The 21639-nt window shown below is 49.5% G+C and overlaps 1 protein-coding gene across 3 annotated transcripts in view; it reads right to left on the minus strand.

Annotated features, from left to right (window-relative positions):
- The window catches only part of DENND2A (DENN domain containing 2A), a 333243-nt gene that overhangs the window by 102603 nt on the left and 209001 nt on the right, over positions 1 to 21639 (minus strand). For all 3 annotated transcript variants that reach the window (XM_078668189.1, XM_078668188.1, XM_078668186.1), the window contains 3 exons: positions 14216 to 14293; positions 5863 to 6003; positions 4844 to 4992 (listed from right to left, as the gene is read on the minus strand). In XM_078668189.1, the coding sequence (XP_078524315.1) occupies positions 4844 to 4992; positions 5863 to 6003; positions 14216 to 14293 (368 nt within the window). The remainder of the gene's footprint in view (positions 1 to 4843; positions 4993 to 5862; positions 6004 to 14215; positions 14294 to 21639) is intronic.

Below are 21639 nucleotides of genomic sequence, written 5' to 3' on the forward strand. Positions count from 1 at the left end.
CGTCCGGATCAACACGACTTTGTTGCACAAATGTACTTTGAAGGACTTTATCGCCATGAAGATTGCCAGCAATTCCAGGTAGTTGATGTGCAACTTCTGCTGCTGGGTGGACCACAGTCCCTGCACAGTGTAGTGGAGCACATGAGCTCCCCACCCTTGGAGAGATGCGTCCGTTGTTAGGATTATCTGTGGCACTGGCTCTTGGAACGGTCGTCCCTTGCAAAGGTTGTGTGGATTCCACCAATGCAGAGAGTTGTATGCCCGACCGGTCACCAACACTAGGTCTGTCAGCTGTCCCCGAGCCTGTGTCCACTGATTTGCCAAGCATTCTTGGAGCGGGCGCATGTGCAACCTCGCGTGCGGGACTATGAAGATGCAGGAGGCCATCATGCCTATCAACTGCATGAACACTCTCGCTGGCAGGGAGTGTTGCGGTCTGAACTTTTGGATCAGCGACTGAATGCTGTTGATTCTGACTGGGTTTGGTTGAGCCATAGCAGTCAGGGTGTTTATTGTCGCGCCCAGATACTGCCGCACATGGTTTGGTTGAAGGTGCGACTTCGGGTAGTTTAGCGAGAACCCCAGGCTGTGAAGGAGTTGAATAGTGTGGGACATGTCGGCGGCGCACTGTCGTTCCGACTTTGCTTGAACAAGTCAGTCGTCTAGGTACGGGTAGACATGTATGTTCTGTCTCCTGAGGTGCGCCGCCACTGTCGCCAGACACTTTGTAAACACTCTGGGGGCAGTAGTCACCCCGAAGGGTAGGACTTTGAACTGATAGTGCCTGTTTTGAATGGTAAACCTGAGGTATTTTCTGTGGGATGGGTGGAGTGGGATGTGGAAATAAGCATCCTTGAGGTCCAAGGTTGCTAGGAAGTCCCCTTGATTGAGCAGGGGAAGGATTTGTTGCAGTGTCAGCATGTGAAAGTGTTCTGACAGTATGTACATGTTGAGGGGGCGTAGATCCAGAATAGGTCTGAGGGATCCGTCCTTTTTTGGGATGAGGAAGTACAGGGAATAGACCCCTGTGCCTTCCTCTTCCACTGGTACGAGCTCGATTGCGCCTTTTTGCAGCATCACCAATACTTCCTGCTGCAATAAGTGCAAGTGCTCTGCCGACATAGGACGGTGTCTTGGGGGAATGTTGGGAGGAGTGGATGTTAACTCCAAACAGTAACCGTACTGGATACGTTTTGTCACCCACCTGTCTGTGGTGATGGACGTCCAGACTGGCAGGAACTGCTGGAGTCTCCCCCCGACAGGTGTTGTATGGTCGGGGGGCAGTGACAGAGAGTCACTGTTTGTTGGCGGCAGAGGAACGGGAGTTGTTGTTCCCTCTGCCTCTGCCCTTGGCACTGTTACCTCTGTAACCCCCTCTCCCCTGCTTGGGGTACGAGGATTGCGCACCACCCTTTGTGAATTGTGTTTGTTGACCCAAGTGTCCTCTGGTAACACCACGTGCTCCTGAGCGACGAAAAGTGCTTCCCCTGAATTGTTGTGACTGAAGCGCCCCCATGGACTTAGCAGTCTCGTTGTCTTTTTTATTCTTTTCAAGGGTGGTGTCTACATCTGTACCAAACAGTCTGTCAGGATTGACGGGCTGGTTGAGGATTGTAGTTTGAATGTCAGGCTTAAATCCAGATATACGAAGCCAAGCTTGTCGCCTTAACATGACGCTAGTGTTAATTCCCCTAGCCGCTGTATCTGCCACATCAAGTGCACACTTTATTGCAGCGTTTGAGATAAGCTTTCCCTCTTGTATGAGCATTTCGGCTGCTTCCTTAAACTCATCAGGTAGGTGTTGAAGGAGCTGTTCTAGGGTGTCGTAATGCGCCCTATCGTATCGTGCCAATAGTGCCTGTGTGTTTGCTATACGCCATACATTGGCAGCTTGCGCAGCCACCCTTTTGCCGGATGCCTCAAGCACTTTCGACTCCTTGTCTGGGGGAGGAGCTTCACCCGTTGTTTGGGAGTTCGCCCTCTTGCGGGCATTGGCGACCACCAACGAGTCCAGAGGCAACTGTCCCCGAATATAGGCAGGATCTCCAGGTGCTGGCCTGTATTTTTTCTCGATACGTGGGTTCACCACTCTTTCCCTGGTAGGTTCCTTAAAGATCTCCGGGGCATGTTTAAGGACACCTTTGAGCATAGGAAGTATTTTAACTGTTCTTTCAGAGACAGAGAAAGTGTCGAACAAAAAATCTTCCTCCACCGGGTCAGCATGCATGTCCACATCATGATTTGCTGCTGCCCGTTCTATTAAAGCATTAAATGCTGCAGAATCCTCTGTTGGAGATGTACGTGTCCCAAAACCTTGTGGATCTTGTACCACCTGATGTCCACCTTGGTCCCCAGTGTTGTCATATGAGTCCTGCAGAACATCAGGGTCATTGTCAACTGGGAAATTGTATTGGTCATCTTGTCCATCATCCTCTCCTCCTGATTGTGTGGGTGAAGGAGATGGACTTCTTCTTGGTGGTGGCAGAATAGGTTCAACAAGGGCAGGAATGTCCTGTTCCGGCCTCTTCTTCTTTAGTGGAATAACATAGGATTCCAGTGGTTGGGAAGTGATTTTCCTCTTGTAGAGGGTCAATTTCCCTGTTTGGGCATCGATGTAATGCTCAGAATGGTCTTCTGAGGCTTGATGTTGATCCGAGCGTCCCTTTTGCGTCGAAAGATCCGACGTGTTAGCAATTTTCGGAACCGATCTTGGTGCAAATGCTTTTGGTGCCACCCTAGGTGGCAGAGTGTAGAGAAGCTTGGTCGAGGTCTTTGGAGGCGGTGCCGTTGACGACAAAGTCTGCTCCCTAATACGTTTGAGGGAGTCGGTCACCTGCTTTGTGAAGGAGGCAGAGGGTTTGGTAACCGACGGCCGATGTTCGGTGGCGTCGGACTCCCCCGGTGTGGTCGAGATTTGCCTCGACGAATCTTCGGCTGCAACGTGTCGCGGCTCCGTTGGAGTCTTTGACGCTGACGCCGTTGCTGCCGTAGTGCCTGCGGCCTTCGGGCCGTGGCTTTTAGTCGACTTTGATTCGACTGCGCGTTTACTTGACGGCGCCGTAGGAGCGTCCGAAGGCGTGTCAACAGACTTAGACGTCCGTGCCGGAACAACTGTGCTTGACACTTGATGGACGGGCGTCTTAGAGGATGGTTCCGTCCGCACCTTTTGCGACGCTGTCGACTCGACAGCCTTCTTCGACTTCGGTGGGCCTGAGGGCGACGGAGCCGGTGAAGGAGCAGGCTTCGATACTTTTTGTTGGACGTCGGCCATTTTAGGTTTGGTCGATTCCGAAGGTTTCGGTTTCGATTTTGGCTGGACGTCGGCCATCTTTGGTGCCGTTGGATCCGAAGGTTTCGGTTTCGATATCTGAGATGGCGGCTCCGCTTGAGTGTCCGTGGCCGGGCCAGAAGGCGGGGCCGGGGATAGCGGTGCAGGGTCGTGGGTAAGGCCGAGTGGCGATCCCGTGACCTGAGCCTCAATAATGTAGACTTCGGGGCATAGCTCTTCCTCTGAGCTATCTTCCGCGGCCCCATAAACTTCTTCATCGTCCCCTACCTCCTCGACGTATTCAAGGTCGTGGCCCTGTCCCTCGACATGTTCCTCGGGATCGGCTTGGACCTCCGTCGACGGTGGTGAAATCTGGAGATGATGGCTGCCGCCGTCTTCCGCGGGGTCGTCGAATATGTCGTCGGGTGCCGGCGCCGCTCGCTGGGCCTCGAGGCGCGCCGCGCGCCGATGCTTGAGCGGCTTCTTGGACCTGAACTTAGAGCAGGCCATGCAGTTTTCTTCGTTGTGGTCCGGAGATAGGCATTTATTCCAGACCGGATGCACATCGATGTGTGGATATTTGGATCCACAGACGGGGCAGAACTTGAACGGGCTCCGCTCCATGTTAAGTTCGTCGGGTCTTGCTGCGACGAGAGGGCCTCGATCGAAGAGTTACTTGACTCCGTAGATGTCTGGCTCAGAGAGTCGGACGACGCTCGAGACCGTACGCAAACAATACCGACGCAGGTAACGAAGGCCTTTTGGCCTTAAGAACAAAGTTGTTTTCGGTTCCGACACGGAGACGTCGAAACAACATCCGAACCCAATGGCGGAAAAAAACAATCCGGGGATGGAGTCGATGCCCATGCGCACTGTAGTCCAGGGGAGGAGCCACCTATCTCGTTATACTTCGAAGACTCTTCCAGGAAAACAATGTGCAATTATCCGGACCCAACACTAGGCGGCGATCTATGCATAAGATAAGAATTTAGCAGCCCACATGCCTCGAACATATTGTTTGGACCGGAACATTGTCTTTTTCCCTGCATAATTTGTCCTTGCATAATTTACGTATCGTTTTGTCACTTGTATGTATAATACACTCAGTCACCTTCTGTCACTTGGGCACTTTATTCACTGTAAATTCATGTCACTTGCGTATTTTCTGAATTACTAGACAGCCTACATTTTGAATTTTCTGATTGTTTCAATATAGGCAGCACTATTTGATACACTTAAAAAAAAAAAACTGTCCAAACCTTTGGATAGCAGGGTCAGCACGCATGCCTCTAAGCAGATTTTTGTCCCAAAAATGTCCATCCTCAACTTGAAATACAGTATAAAGGAAAAATGAAAGAACAATAGCGTAGTTAACTTAAAATCAAAAACCCCTTTAAGTTGAAAGCTTTGAGTATTTCCCAAAACTACCTCTATACCTGGTGTAAACCTGGGTTTCTCAAGAGACACAGTTTACATCTCATCACCTCCTCCAACAGAAGGATGGAAATGCTTAAAGTGACTTACAAGGAACAAAGTGCATGTAGCATGCATGCACACACTCAAGCAAAGGTTTACCTTAGGGTGTCGGCCATGAAGATAACCCTCCTCTCCAAGAGCAAAGAGGCAAAGATTCGAAGAAGATGGCGAATGCTGAGTGATGCGAACAGGCACTCGAAGTCTACATGTTCCAGCCGGGAATCCAGAGGTCGGTACAGCTCGATCACCTGGGAGAGAGATAAGGGTTATGGAGCAGAGAATAGATCTCAACCATTGGAAGGGGACCCTACTAAGTAGGGTCCCCTGCCAATGTTATGCAGCTAGATCTTATCACAGTGCACAGCTACAGCAGAAACAGTCAACCAATTACTAAAGGTGACCAATATACAACAGAGCCAAGGATTGGAGACAATCACTCAAGCATTGCATAAACTCAAAATAAAATAATGGATTGGAGGCACATCAACACTTCTCAATAAAAATAAAGAATACCTTGAATGGAGTGGAAAATGTCAGACAAAGACTGGAGGCACAATTCGGCTGTTACAGTTAAAGAACAGGCCCAATCTCCAGAGTGGTGGGGAAGGAATACACAGTTGAGGACTGATGAACAACAGAGCTGATGGAAGGAGGCACAGCTCTAATACTGTAACCTGCAAACAAAAGAAGCTACTACTGCCCAGTTTAGAGTACTCAGTTCACTCATCTTGAAAGAATGTAAGACTGAGATCCTTTCATTATTGCCATTTAGCATTAAACATGGTTCGATAGCTTAATTACCAATTTTAGAAATGTCTTGGTTCCACTCATGCTTCACTAGGTCTACTATTATGAGATTCTGAGTCAAGGTGCAGAAGACTGACCTTAAGGGGCACCAGACATGAGCCAAAAATACATCACAAGCTCGGTGAAATGAAAATAATAGTGGTCAAGACGTACACACATACTTATGAAGGAACAACTACAACAAAGATTAGGAAAAAGCAGACATCTCATCTAGTCCAGGCTTCCCATGTACACCGCTAGCTGCAAGCAAGGCTGTCAGTTCCTGATCCCCAGAGTTCTTTGTGGGCTGAGGAGCTTTCTCCATTTCTTACCTCGTTTCCGGAGCCCGGGAGGAAGTTTTTCACAGTTATAGTTCGACCGAGCGCCGGGAAGGGCGCGTCTATGATGCTCCTCATGAACGGCTGCACTAGAGCAGGTGAGATGCTTCTTCTTTTCTCCACTTCATCCAAGATCTTGAAAGGAAAGACAAGAATGTAGGTAGTTGGAGAGCAAAAGAAAAACAAGCCTCTGGTTATAAAGTTACTGGGCGATCTGTCCGACCTTCACCCATGATCTTGCACAATTACAACAAGTCTCAGGGATTTGTGCATCGCCAGCGTGACTCACATTTGATATTCACTAGAGCCCCAACTACAGGAACAGCTATGCGTTCCAACAGCAAGATCTGCAGCAAAGTACTCTAAATACACATTGAACTCTAAGGGCTTACAGAGACACCTGATCTTTTACATCTTAAATACCCGGATTTCACTGTAGACAATATTTACAAAACATGCTATGCAGACGAAGGAGGTACAGCTCAACATGAAGAGTACTACAACACGTCTGCATCCATGGCATTTTGTAAGACTGGTCCCCTGAAACAATGTCTATCCAAGTCCATACCATTCCATCAGGGAAAGAGCATCATTACATCCTGCACCTCTCCCCCACCACAGCAAGTTCAGTATAGAAAGTGTTTGATGGCTTCCATGTCTTTGCCACTCTTCTGAATGGGATCGAAACGTCGTCGACCTTAAAACACCGTGTACACAAACTATTCTAATTATATGTGTTACGGTTGTCGTTGTTTATCATGCTTGTCCTATTATGCACAATTAAGAACAAGCAAGTTTTTTTGTTCCGCCTGATTGTACTTGTATGTTGTTTGTTGTTTTCTATGTAAATTATCACCTTGTCACACTTTGTATATTGTCTTGCATCGGATATCCCACTGGATATTACATTTGTCCATTGACAAAAAATCTATTTATCCTGAATAAATTGTACTATCCGGCTGGATGGAACATATAGAATCGATTCTGATCTATATTTATTGCCTCTGTTGAGTTTTTTTCTAACAAGGACCATTGTTTTCTGTAAACAACTGACACCCTAGGTCCTTGATTACCTTTTAGGGCGTGCACAAGGACTACAAACATTTCTTTGTCCCTTGATTGGGTCCAGTACTGTTGCTTAACTGGGTCATTTCTAGCTCCTGCTTCCCCATTGAAGTTTGTGACAGGACAACGTGGTGTATCCACACTGTGGCTTACTGAAGGGGCAGCTTTGATGGTTTTTTGTCACCAGTTCAGATATAGATCCACAACTTATTGATCGCTCGTTTGTGTCAAAAGAAAGTGGGCGATGGGTGTCGATGTTTTGCAGCGGGTGTGATGGGCGTAGCACCAGCATTTGTTTTTGAAGTACGAGTTACTTACCTTCGGTAACGATGTATCTGGTAGAGACGATTCTAGCCACAGATTCCTTAACGTAGAATTATCCCCAGGCGTGAGACTGCATCCGGAAAATGTTTTGCCAAGCATCCCTGTGCGCGGCGGGAGGAGGGCATCACGTGACTCCGCCCAGGTGTCGTCCGCGTACGTGACGTCAGCGAGGTCACATAAGTCCCTACCTGGCGCGCCTACGTCAGTTTTCTTCTGAGAACTTTTCCACGCAACACGCAGAGCCAGCAGGCAAAACTGTGAGAGCATAGGAACAGTGTGCGAAAGAGCAGAAAAAGTGGAAAAAGGAATGGTGAGGAACACCACCATAAAGAGCAGTGCCAGGCACTGCAGTACCCAAAGGCAGGGAAAAGAATAAAGAACAGAGCCCAGCCCTGAGCAGCAACCCTGCCAGTACGGAGATAAGCCCCCCCCCCCCATTGGAGACAAAGAACATATATATATATATATATATATATATATATATATATATATATATATATATCTCGAGCTCCGTGGTTTGCAAAACCCTCCAGAAAAAGCACTCGCAGCAGGTTAACTCCGTTAGAAAGTTTATTGCGCAAAGTAAAACAAACGCGTTTCAGCTATTGCCTTCGTCAGTGTCAGCTGGCGGTGGCAAGGCGGAAGCAAAATAAAGCAGCGTCCACTGAAACAAACAATGGACTACTAACTCAGATATATGGGCGCCATCTTACAGTGGTGAATTGCCCAACAATTCTAATGCAAACGAATCATGCAATGTTTAGACTGGTCAACACAGTACTAATAATCAAAACAGCTCTATTTCATAAGAAAGAGCAATTATCTATGCATGTATTACAATCTTATACAAAATTGAGCCCTGGATGGGCTGATTCATCTTGTATGTCAACAATCCAATCGGTATATGCCGACCTGACCCTCATTGCAATCGATCATCACAAGTTCCCAAATTATGGAGGGACATGTCTAGGCTAAATAAAACACTATAGCCTAGAGCCAACATTTTAATTAACAGAAATGCTGTGTACCAATGATGACATGCATCCTCGTACCTATTCTTACTAAACACCTAGTGTCATTACTATACTATTATAGTTAGATGCCCCTCCACAAACAGAAATTCCAGGTTAATTCCCAAAACAAACAAATAATTCTTAGGGAAGACACAGTCCATTTCCAATACATCATAACAATTGCTGCAACTCAAAGGTGTGATAGGAGTTCCTCTCCTGCATTAAGGCCCCCAGGTGATTTTGTCTGTAAGTCCACAATGTATCTGGACTCGAGTCGCCTTAATTTCATTTTCAGATCCCCGCCCCTTATATTATGTGGGACACAGTCTAGGCTGAAAAAACTGAGGAGGTTCCTATCACTGTTGTGACACAAGGCAAAATGTCGGGCCATCGGGTAGCTTTCATCTCTGTTAGCGAAGGCCCGTTGATGTTCCAAAACACGTAACTTCACTGCCTTCGTCGTGCTCCCCACGTATTTAAGTCCGCAGGGACTTATATATATATAAAAATGTCATGATAACAGGTAGCAGGACTAGAACCCCAACCAACAACAATGAAGGGGAACCAGTCTGGCACAAACCAGGAACAGCAAAACTCCAGGACAGCCCGATCACAGAGTGTGACAACCCTCATAAGGAACAAAAGGGCAGAGGCACAGCCAATAGACCCAAACCAAGAGAATGGCAGAGGGCCCAAAACCCCAGTAATAAAGCAAGGGATGGGGGGAGAATGTGGTGGAAGGTAGGCCTCAACCTGGAGCAACCAGAGAATGAGAGCACAGAAGCACCTATAAACCTATCCTCCAATATGCCAAAAGGAGAGGAAAGGGAACAAATAAACAGGACGAACATCCTGTCAGAATGACGGAAAGAATGTACTCATAGAAAACACAGCCGCCCACATGGAGGAGAGTGCAGAAGACCAAGCCAAAAGTCCTCGCAGAACGGGGAGGAAGGGTGGGCCGTGAAGGAATCTGCGGCTAGAATCATCTCTACCAGATATATCGCTACCGAAGGTAAGTAACTCGTACATCTGATAGAGACTACTAGCCGTAGATTCCTTAAAGTAGAATAGATACCCTAGCCATACCCAGAGGGGAGGAGGGTCTGCAAGATGACCCCACCCACCTGGACATAACAGAGTCCCACAGAAGACGGTTCAAGTGAACAGGGCGAAGAGCCCCGTCCCCCTAGGCAAGGGGAACCCCTACACTTAGAGGACCACCGACCCCAGAGGCGATACGAGAAGACAAGAAAGAGGTAGCCCGTCCTCACTCAGCAGAGGAAAAGAGGGCAAGGCAAAAAGAGGGCAAGGCGAAAAGAGGGCAAGGCGAAAAGAGGGCAAGGCGAAAGGAGGCCAAAGCACCCCACGCCCATACAGAGCAACAGAACCTCCACCCAAGGCCAAGTCAATAAGAGGAGCACCGAGGGTGAAGAGCAACCAAGGAGAAGAATAAGAGCATAGGCAAACCCCCCCCCCCCCCGCTCCCCACAGGAACACACCCAGTGAAGAGGCACCCAGTGAAGAGGCAATAGACCAGAAGGCAATAGGCCATACACCAGCAATAAGCAGTCGGAAGCAGCCAGGGAATCCCAAGGTCATCCAGGAAGAACCATCCAACGCTCTGCAGGGACAGACTGCGCTCGAAAGGGGGGACAAGAACACAAGAACCTTCTCATCCCCATGGAGGAGAGGTAGATTGATTGCAGAGCCCACTGGAAGAAGCAGACAAGGCAAGGATGACTGTCCCACGAAAGCGCCAAGAAGGCACAATGGTGCAGAAAAACAGTAGGTCAGCACCGGCAAGTATAGCCAGACGCCGAGAGCACCACGGAAGGATACACTCAGGGCAAGCCAGACGTCAGCCGCAGACAGAGCAAGAAGGCGAGAAGGGTCCGGACACGCTCCAGGGAGGAGTCCGCACCCACAGCCCAAAAAGAAGAAGAACCAGACAGAGCCAAGACGCCAGGCCACAGACAGCAGGCCAGACCAGGCGAACAGCGCAGTGACCCCAGAGAAGGACACCCTGGGATACAGCTCAAGCCATCAGCAAGAGGATTATATCTGCAACATACCTTAATGACACGGAGATCAGAGGCCCGAAGGCGACCACAGCTCCCCAGCGCAAAAAAGAGCTATATAACAGCTACCACTGCCCCACATAGAGCATGTTACGTCCAAGACATGGGAACCTCTTAGGAAAAATTTCCGCAACAGAGGACAACAGAAAATACCTGCGGAAAAACCAGCAGAAGGCTTGTCAAGCAGCCAGAGTGAAAAAACAGAAGGCCTAGTCTCAGGGCCAGCATGATGGAGAAACCCATAGCAAAAACGCACAGTCAAGAAGGGCCGGCCAGCAGCCAACAGAACCACAGTCCCAACAAGGAGGACTCCAATGCACATGAAGCACACAGACTACACAATTAGGGCGATCCTCCCAAACGGTAGAACACCTCCCGAAACCGATCAATTCACATGTCACTGAGGGGGAGGAGGAGGAGGCGGCCGAAGCCCGCCAAGAATCTCTGAATGGCCGAGTCCGCAGGGGCGTGAAACAAAAGAACGCCATCGAAAGGAAGGTCCACCAGCATTCCCGAACGTTCTCCAGGAACACACTTTCCCGAAGCCAGGCATGGCGACAAAGTGCAACCGAAGAAGCCATGGCACGACCCAGTACCTCCGAGATGTCCAGAGCAGATCGAAGAATAAACGCCACGAGCTCCCGGCCATCCAACATATGGTGCCTCAAATCAACACAGGCACGCCCGTGAAAAGCAGCAGACATAAGGGACTCCGCCAAGTCCCACAAGCAAGAAGTGGCCCTAGATAAAAAACACAGCGTGTTAAGGGCCCGCAGAGCTGCACTGGTTGAGAACATATTGCGCCCCCAGGAGTCCAGCCAGCGTGCCTCCTGTGACGGAGGAGACAACAGCGGTGGCAGAGGTAAAGGCATTCTGCAAAAGGGGGCCTCTGGTAGAGGGGTGAAGGGAAAGACACACCGGATCACTCGGCGCCGGATGGTGGCGGTGCAAAAGGTGTTGGGGCACCGGGTCCCCCGTAGCGGGATGGCCACAAGTCCCCAAAAGAAAAGAATGGAGCGAACCCTCGTAGGGAAGCAGCAGCTCCCTACCACCAGATGGAGAACGTCCAGAAGATGACCCGCGGGGAAATGGGCAGCTGGATCACCCATGCGCAAAATTCCCACATCCATGTAAACAGCGAGAGCGAAGGCCGCACCCGCCTCCGTAGGACTCTGCGGAGGGCTAAGCATCTCCTCGGTAGGCGACGGCTGCAAGCTAAGGCGGCCATCCCCCAAGCCAAACGGAGGAAGGAAGGGCCAGGTCCGGAAAGTAGGGCGAGGGACCAAGGAGTGGAGGCCCTGCGCCTCCTCTGGCGAAGACCGCTGCGCGGAGACTGAGAGGAGCCATCCTTAGACGACATCGGGAAAAGTCACAACGCGTCGGCCCATCTCCGGCGAGGATGACACCAGCAAGCGTTGAACAGCTGGAGAAGAGGTGTCCGAGGACGAGTCAATGGCCCGAAGTTAGCCTGGCGCCGTAGAGTCCGCAATCTGAGGCAGGACATCGTCATCCGACGCCAGAACGACCTCCGCTACAGCGCTGGGCGCAGGAGACCGGGGCTGGGCCGGGGCTGGGCCGGAGCGGGGGCGGCAAGGGAACAGCGGCGGAAAGGCATCGGCCTGACCTCCGACGAGGCAGCCATCTGCTTGGAGGGGCGAGAGGGACATGGGGAAGGACGTTGGGTCCCCCGCCAACCTCGGCCTGTGTCTGGACGAGCAGGGCCCTCAGCCAGCCCCTGTGGCGCCGCCAGGGCCAGCAGCTGCCAGCGCCGAAGCGGCATCACCTTGGCCTCGGAGGAGGCCACAGCCTGTCCCGAGTGGGACTCGGGGATGCAACCCGAGTCCCGGCGACCTCCTGCAACAACACAGGGACTCCTGCGGGAGTGTGCGGTGAAGCAGAGACGCCGTGGTCCGAAGGAGGGACCCCCGAAAGGCCGTACCCCAACGGCACCACATCCTCCAAACCTGGATCTGAACCAGTCGGCGCCGGAGCCAGCAGTGACGCTGCGGAGGGCCCCACAAACTGCAAGGGATCCAATGACATCCTAGGAGGGGAAGGAGGAGGAGGAGAAGCCAGCGAGGCCTGCAAGGCTGCCGCATATGTCTCCATCTGGGCTCTAGTCGCCCCCACACCGGGAAACGGCAGATAGGGGGAACGACACGTGGGGCCGCACCACCTGTGGAGAGCTTGCACCCCCAACAGACCGGGAACCGGCCCTCGGGGACAAACTGCGACACTTACCGATAGGTGAGCGACGCTCTTGCGGCCTGGGAGAAAGACTATTTCGAAGACTGAGGCAGCGGTTTTGAGAACCTTTCGCAGGGGCCGGCGAGGTGACGCCGCCTACCTGAACATGCGAGCTGAGAGAAGTTTCATCCGGCGCTCCCGCCGGGACTGCGGTTTCATCTGCTGGCACGCCTCACAATCAGTGGAGTCGTGGTGTTCCCCCAAACACAACATGCAGATGGGGTGAGGATCCGTCGCCGACATCAGGCGTACACAAGACGAGCACATCTTAAAGCCTGAAGGCATTCGCACACTATTCCCATACACACGCAATAGCGAAAGGGAAAGGCCTGAACAGGCCAGAGCACGATTTGGATCCGGTTGCACATGGAAAAGGAAAAAAAGGATGTAGGCGCGCCGGGGTGGGACTAATGTGACCTCGCTGACGTCACATACGCCTGAGCGGAGTCACGTGATGCCATCCCCCCCGGCGCGCACAGGGATGCTGTGGCAATAAGTTTTCCGGATACAGTCTCACGCCTGGGGATAATTCTACGTTAAGAAATCCGGGGCCTGTAGTCTCTATCAGATCCATTCAATTTGATGCGTTTATCTCATATCCATACTCTGATTCTAGCAAGGTGGTTGATTACTGTTTCAGACTCAGTGGAGAGGTCTCTGGAGTTAAAGTAAATCTGCATGTTGTCTATTTAGGAGTGGAAATGTATATGGTGGGATCAGAGTAGGTTCATATGTGGTTTAATGTACATGTTGAATTCAGCTTCTTTGGGAATCCACAAATAACCTTTCGCCCAAAGCAGAAGACCTGTCCCCGTCTCACCATTTGACAGCAGCAGAGCAGCATGGCTGGTGCACTCTGTTGAATGTGGCAAGTTTCCCCGCATATAGAATTTTGTAGCACCCAGCGTTGTTTCTCTTCGGTGTTTGAATCCAAACCTAGATTGAAGTTTCTCATGAATGCATTTGTTTCATTAGGAGATCTCTGAGATCTTCAGAGGCTCTTTCACTAAAGACACCCAGGGTAAGGCTGACCACTCGTGGTGACTGTTCATTAACCAACTTAGCTACCAAGGCCTTGAATGAACTTTATCTTGCATTGCATCAAATGGCCAATGATAATCAATTTAGGGAAGAACTTGAGACATGGCTATTTAATGGCTATGGTTCTGCTTGAAGTGAACCTCTCTGTTGGTTTCTAGTGCCTGTGAGGTAGCTAAGCGCTTTATAAGTTTGATTTGATTGACTTGATTACAAAACAAATTAACTTGAAAAGCCTGCAATGTAGGAACCCATCAACATGTGTATTCAATTAGAGTCACATGTGCAGCAGTGAATAAAAATAGCAGCCTCAACAGACTGTGCCTCAACTGTGAAGGCGTCAGTCACACCAGACTACTGACTACTCTTACCTCTCTCATTGCCCCACGAGGCCTCGTTCTGCGCTCTCATTCACTCTCAGCCACCCAGCTCACCCTCTCTCGCTCCCTCCCTCTCTCCACTTCTTCCTTCTCGTGTCACTACCTCTGTTCTAGCCTCTCCTCTGCCAGCTCATCCTTGTCTTACTCCTATTTTGTCTATCTCTCCCTGGTTTCCTCCCTCTCACCTTTTCGTGCTCACCTTGGAGAATAGGTTGAAACAGCCGAGGCGGCTAACGATGCAGTAGACTTCTGGAAGACGCTTCCCTTTACTGCCGGGCTACGAAGAGAAAAAAAAACAGTAACAGGATTTCTTCATACAAAATGTTGAATGACTGCTGTTAAAGCATTGCCTGGCTCCAAAGGACACTGGAGAAGAAATACGTTACTTCTCTATAGCACCGATTATAGAAGTTTGATGCTTGTTTCAGGTTACTAGAGTTTGCATTCTCCGGTCATCTAGTGATCCAATTTGAAATATTCTTGTGGGTCAGAGGGGAGAGTACCTGCAAGTACATACACCCTGATGACTTTCGTAAGACCCTCCTAAAACAGTTTGATTCGGTTCTATCACCAGATTTGCCATGCCAAACCATCACAAACAAGTATTGGAAATGCAATAGGTCTCGGATTAGAAAAGTTTGAGTTATTGGTCTTGTAAATGTAATAATTTAATAATTTAAGTTTGTTTTTATAATTTCAAATTTATTAATTTTGTTATTAGAAATGAGAATTTTGTTAGAAATTGCAAATGTGACACCTATAGCATTATTAAATGTACATGTTTAATATTTCCCGGACGTACATGTATTGATATGACAAATTGTAATGTAGTTATAACTTTCGCAAATGTGACACCTATAGCATTTGTAATGCAACATATGTTGGATTTACGTGACTTAGATGTATTGATATTACAAATAACAATGGCTTTTAATTTTTGGTAAATAATACTTAAATAAAAGTGATTGTAATTTATAATGGCAATACCTTAAACTTTTGTAAATAACTTTTGTGAAGATTATGTTCAGTGTATTTTATTGTGACGAAAATCCAAGAACAGAAGTGAAATATTAACATCTTTTTGTAAACTTAAACGTAGACGTAAACGTAGTATACTTGTAAAGCGCACAGCTGCCCCAGCAACGGGGCGTCCCGGCGCTGTATAACTCTGGGGAACCCGTCCTGGCTTTCCCTGTGGGATGGTCCCTTGCTGGGAGTCCCCAAGGTGGAGCCAGGCATCCCTGGAATTGGTGGGGCCGTTGTGGAGATTAGGCAAGCTAATGCCCAGAGTTGCCGAGTGGAACCCCTGATTAGAGTAAGCACTGAAGCGAGAATTATCGAGTCCGCTGACCAAGGTCCACGACCCTGCCGCGTCGGGAATTGAACCCTGGTCCCAGGCTGACTTCTGCTCTCAGGCCTGCCGCCTCTAACCAGTGAGCCACACCACTCCATTGTGACATTTGTAATAAAGCTTGAACCATTGGGAGAACATATTTGAACCAGTTGTTTTTGAATGGTTGTGCAGATTGATGCTGTGGTGGTGCTGAGTGATGCTGTGGTGGTGCTGTGGTGGTGCTGAGTGGTGCTGGGGTGATGCTGGGGTGGTGCTGAGTGATGCTGGGGTGGTGCTGAGTGGTGCTGGGGTGGTGCTGAGTGGTGCTGTGTGGTGCTGTGGTGGTGCTGAGTGGTGCTGGGGTGGTGCTGAGTGATGTTGTGCTGCTGAGTGATGTTGTGCTGCTGAGTGATAATGTGGTGGTGCTGAGTGATAATGTGGTGGTGCTGAGTGATAATGTGGTGGTGCTGAGTGATAATGTGGTGGTGCTGAGTGGTGCTGTGGTGGTGCTGAGTGGTGCTGTGGTGGTGCTGAGTGGTGCTGTGGTGGTGCTGAGTGGTGCTGTGGTGGTAATGTGGTGGTGCTGAGTGATAATGTGGTGGTGCTGAGTGATAATGTGGTGGTGCTGAGTGATAATGTGGTGGTGCTGAGTGATAATGTGGTGGTGCTGAGTGATACTGTGGTGGTGCTGAGTGATACTGTGGTGGTGCTGAGTGATAATGTGGTGGTGCTGAGTGATAATGTGGTGGTGCTGAGTGATGCTGGGGTGGTGCGGAGTGATAATGTGGTGGTGCGGAGTGATAATGTGGTGGTGCGGAGTGATAATGTGGTGGTGCGGAGTGATAATGTGGTGGTGCGGAGTGATAATGTGGTGGTGCGGAGTGATAATGTGGTGGTGCTGAGTGATGCTGGGGTAGCGCGGAGTGATAATGTTGTGGCGCTGAGTGATAATGTGGTGGTGCTGAGTGATGCTGGGGTAGTGCTGAGTGATGATGTGGTGGTGCTGAGTGATGATGTGGTGGTGCTGAGTGATAATGTGGTGGTGCTGAGTGGTGCTGAGTGATAATGTGGTGGTGCTGAGTGATAATGTGGTGGTGCTGAGTGATGCTGGGGTAGCGCTGAGTGATGATGTAGTGATGCAGAGGGCAGAAAGGCACAACAAGTGCAAATTTCTTTTAAAACCATCCCTATTTATACGTTTTTCCTGGCACCCTTGGCTGTGTGTGTGCGCGCAGTGCCGGTGTGTGTGCGCTGTGCCGGTGTGTGTGTGTGAAGTGCCGGTGTGTGTGAGCTGCGTCTGTGTGTGTGAGCAGTGTCTCTGTGTGTGAACAGTGCCTGTGTGTGTGAGCAGCCTGTGTGTCTGAGAGCATTGTGTGTGTGACAGTAACTTGTGTGTGTGAGAGCAGTGTGTGTCAATGCAACGGGGCTCATGTTATCGACCTCAGAAGCATGAAAAGTGTGTGTCTTGGAACATCTGAGGGCAGCTCGTGTTACAAGCTTGCTTTGAAGATGGTCATGCAGTGCTGGGAGTGGAGCAGATGGTCCTGTTTATGACCTGCACAGCGCGTGTGAAGTGGGCACGGATGAAGTGACTGGGGGTGAGGGGGTGTGCAGCCTGGTGTGCTGAAGCCTGGCAGCAGATGCGGCGCGCGCACACAAAGTGGCTAAGTGGCTGGTGGCAAATGGACGCACATCAAAGGAGCCGCGAAAGTAGCATACAAGCAGAGGGCTTTTGTTATTTATTTATTTCCTCCCATCTGTACTAGTGTTCGTGCTCAAATTACCCCAGATAACACGTAAATTATACATGATGAAAGGCCAAGAAATTATGTTGGGTTACTGCCACAATATATGTACAGTTCATGAATGTGCAATTTGTTGTTTGCTGATAGCTGAATTAATAAAGCTAGCTCATAGGGTTAAAGCGCTGACGACCGATCTACGTGTGATATGCAGTTAACACGCTGGAGACCCTTAGGGCCGACGCAGCCTCATGTTTCTGTGGTCGATAAAATGAGCAGTTCGGTTTATGTGCACATGTCAAATAAATTAGTCTCTGTTGTCTTAGTATTATTACACTTAAAGTGTAGGCTGTTTTACTGCATTTAGTTCAATATACACTGCTATAACCAGTGTTGCACGTTTAGTTATAATGTTTCCGATTGTCAGTTAGTTTTCGGGTGGATTAACTTTCTTCTTTAATCCTTCAGTGTTGTCTTGTAATGTTTTATACGCATGTCAATGTTTGTTGGTGAGTTTAGTACACGAATTCCGTATGTCCGCATTTGCTACAGTTTTGGGTCTTTCGTTTTTTTAAGAATCGGATGGAAGGCTTCTTGTGGTGATTGTGAGTTAAACAATTGCCCGTGCGACTGTTCCTTGTGCGTTGTTTCAGAGTTGGTGCTCCCCCTGGGTAGTGAGTTCTGTGATTTGCAGCGATAGAAGGAAATTGCAATGAAAGGAACATCGAATAGGAAGATGGGTCTGATGACTTTAAAAAGAGAGGAAAAAGTGAATGAATTAAATAGTGAAAGAAAGATGCTGAGGAAGGACGGGGTGTGTGATAAGGGAGGGCAGGACATAAGATGGAAAGAAAGAAAACTGGGTAGATGAGAAAAAGTGAGAGAAAAGGATATGAGAAAGGGACGACACAGAGCGAATAGAGGTTACAATGAGGATCGGAGAGAAGGAAGGTAATTCAAAGGGAAAAAAGAAGGAAGAAAAAGAATTACGCATTGAGAGAAGGAAACTGTGGAGTACAGGGAAAGAAGAAGTAAGCCCTGAAGTAAGAGAAGGAAGTAAGAGAAGGACTGTCATAGGGAGGATGAGGAAGATGGGGCAGACTGAGGCAGCTGGAGAATAATGGAACGTGAGAGAGTGATGCGTGGGCAGAGAGAAGGCAGGCGCTGGAGAGGGAGGGGGTGGGATGCCTGCGAAAGGGACGACACACAGAGCGAATAGAGGTTACAATGAGGATCGGAGAGAAGAAAGGTAATTTAAAGGGAAATATTAAAATAAAGAAAAATAATGAAGAAAACAGCACTAATTAAAAAGTGAGAGATGGGCGAATGAAAGAAACCGTGAAAAGAAATGGAAAGGAAGGAAGCAGTAAGTCGGCCGGCTGGGAAATGCTCTCGGCATTGTGAGGGGCGCATTCCTTTGAAGTGTCGGGTCTGGTGCAGTTATGCGAGGCAGGCTGGTTAGAAAGCAAATGGCAAGCGCGCTGGGGAAGCCTGTGGGAGGGATGCTGAGGCTTTGATGTGGGGAAATGCGTGTGCTTGTGGTCACATGATTTCACGTGAACTGTTGGAAATCTGCTTTTTAGGAGAGCTTAGTTTAAGTCTTGGTTTCACGGCATTAGACTCGTCCTATTCATTCCTGCGGAATGGAATAGGCCGAGACCTAAAAAACAGTTCATTATTTTGTGACTACCTTTATGCATCAGTGATGGGTAGCAGGCATGTAGACTGATAATAAGAGCACAGCAGGAAAACAAATACGAACCCTAAATATCGTTCTATTTAATGCTGTGTGCCCTTCCTCATTGCTGCGACAAGCATTAGTCTACACCACAATGCTTGCAAAAATATATAGGGTGTGCCATATCGCAGTCATGCAGATGTCAGTTAATGGTGTAATAACTGTAGGAGAGTGGGGTCTGCAATCCTATGGTCACCCCAGATTTTTGCTTTTTGCTTCACTGGTTTACGACTTTCCCTGGCTGTGGGCCTGCTAATCAGACCCACAGCCTAGCTGTTCTCTCTCTAAATTGACAACCATGTACTTTAGGTGCATTTACCAATTGGTACTGGGCCACCTTATCAGTCCTTGTAACAGTGTACCTTAGGTATCCAGGGCATAGGTGTACCCAGGGCCTACCAGGGGCTGAAGCATGTATTGTGCCACCCCTGGCTGGCCATCTAAAACTGACACAACTGGCTGCATGACAGCTGGGGCAAGGTGGTGTAATCACCCTTTGCTGTAGATATAGTATACCTATATCTAACCCTAAAATGGACACATATATTCCTATCAGTCACTCCTATGGAAGGCCTTATCAATCCTGAAGGCAGAGTGCTTGGAATTATGTGAGATGGTGCTCTGGCATGAGCTGAGCCCGTTTGCAGCTTGCGGAACCAAGTCCTAATAGCTGTTCCATGATAACGCTAAACCATATACTGTTAAGTGCATTATCGACCTCGCGGTTAAATGCTAACTCTGGTATAACATTATCAAAACATGTCGAGTAAGGTGTCATACGATTTGGAATACTACCCCCTCGCCAATTCTGGCGACGAGGGTAGCATTCCACCCTTCTAGAGGGACACGACATGTATGTAACTGTGAACCCCGGTTAAGTTAACTCGAGCATTGGCATCACAAAATAGATGCTGCCACCACAGACACAAGTCTGACCTCCTGCTGCTGGGAGTCCTTCCAGCGAGGGCGGCTTGGACAAAGGGTTTCCTGCCTTGGGAGGTGCTAGCACCACCCCAGACAGGATTTTGTGTATTGGGTAGGATAGGCCTGAAAGGAATGAGACATGCCTGGGGCTCACAAGGTGCCCTGTGCATAGACCGGTTCAAACCAGTTGCTGGGGCACTCCAGCCCCAGCTCTGGCAGGAAACCGGACAAAGAATAGGGGGTGTAACCACCCCCCTTCCTGGTCCCACCCAGGGGAGGGACCAGGTCAGTACTGGAGCCCCCTTTAGCAGGATAAAGGTAGGAGCTGGTCCCATTCTAAGTTAGATTAATCCTGAACTACTCTACAAGAAGAAACTCTGGACTTCGACGTTCTGCTTCACAGAAGACTGAAGAAATCTCCCTTGTGGGTAAGGAGTGTCCACCCTGCAACTGCAGGCACCATCAAGCGTCCAGCGGCTTCACTTTGTCGTCTTCCCTCGAGGATCCAGACTTCAGAGCCTGACGAGACACGGATTCCCAGACCTCTCCGACCTCTACCTACATCTGCAGCACAGCTGAGACCCGTGGGTGCGACGAGACACGTGGGACCGGCCATCTTGAATGAACCTGCACTTCGCTTCCAGCACGACTCCCGAGGTAAACTCGACCAAGTGCTTTGGGGACTGAGAAGCCCCAGCCCCGAGCAGCTCCTGCACCGAAGATCAGCCCTCCAGCCTCCACGAGATCTGCGTGGGGCCCTTCTGCTTGTCTGCTGCTCGACGCGTTGTCTGGTCACTTGCCGGCTGGCTAGTGACCTCCTAGACGACGAACCTTTGAATCTTTGCTGCTGGTCTGGTTGCTTCAGACTGGCTCTTGCTCCCTTCCAAAAGAGGGGCACCCCGGACTCTCCTAGTCCACACCAGACGCTTTCTCCACTCACCGCGTGGGTTGCCTTTGCCAAGGCCTGTTGACGCCGAGTCCGGATCCAACACCGCCGACAGCGAGAGCCTGCGTGGGACAGCTCGTGCCTCCATCCTGGTCGTCGAAGACACCTCATGGTCCACGTGGCTGCAGAGTCAAGCGTCCACAATTCACCTGATCGCGACAACAGCACCTGGTTCCTTCCTGGTTCCACACCGGTCACTGGCTAGTGACTTTGAACACTGTCCCCTCTGCTTTCAGGTCCTCTTCTTCACCGATCCACCCTTGGATCGCACCGGACATCTTCCTCCTGGTCGCCTGCAGCATCTTTTCTTTCAGGCTCCATTGACTTCAACGCGAGAACCCGACACACTTTGGCACCTATGCACCCGCAGCTCGTGGGTGAGGTAACGAGAGCATTTCGGTGCTCAAGGGTAGTCTAACTGTCCTAGTGTCCAGTTCCACAGTCATTTTCGTCCTACCTAGTCAGGATTGTCCGTACTTACCTTTAACTTGAACTGTACTGTCCATAGACGCTGTTACGCATCTCGCGTGCGAGTTCACACTCTGCACACACGTTTCGTGGGCCTCCTATTACCTACCTGAAGTTAGTGTAGCATGGTCCCATCGATCCTACAGCCTCTGGACAGCTCCATTCCTTTTATCGACTCTCACATTCCACTTACTTAGTATATGGTTTGTCGTGCCCCTAGGGCACCATTGTAAGTTTGTGCAACTTGTCGTATTTTTCGTAAGAGATTGTCATGTGCTTAGCCCTCTGACATAAAGAGTTCAGAGGTGTTGTTATTAATAAATATACTGTTTATTTTCATAACAACCTGTGTGGTGTCCTTTCATCTTGTATTCAAGGGGTTATATTGTGGTAAAACAGCTGGTTTCACATGCCAAAAGAGTTTAGCCTAAGACTGCTTTGTCCATGCTACCATTAGGATAGCTGGTCTAGA

Source organism: Lissotriton helveticus, chromosome 1_1 (assembly GCF_964261635.1).
Source record: "Lissotriton helveticus chromosome 1_1, aLisHel1.1, whole genome shotgun sequence".
Lineage (NCBI taxonomy): Eukaryota > Metazoa > Chordata > Amphibia > Caudata > Salamandridae > Lissotriton > Lissotriton helveticus.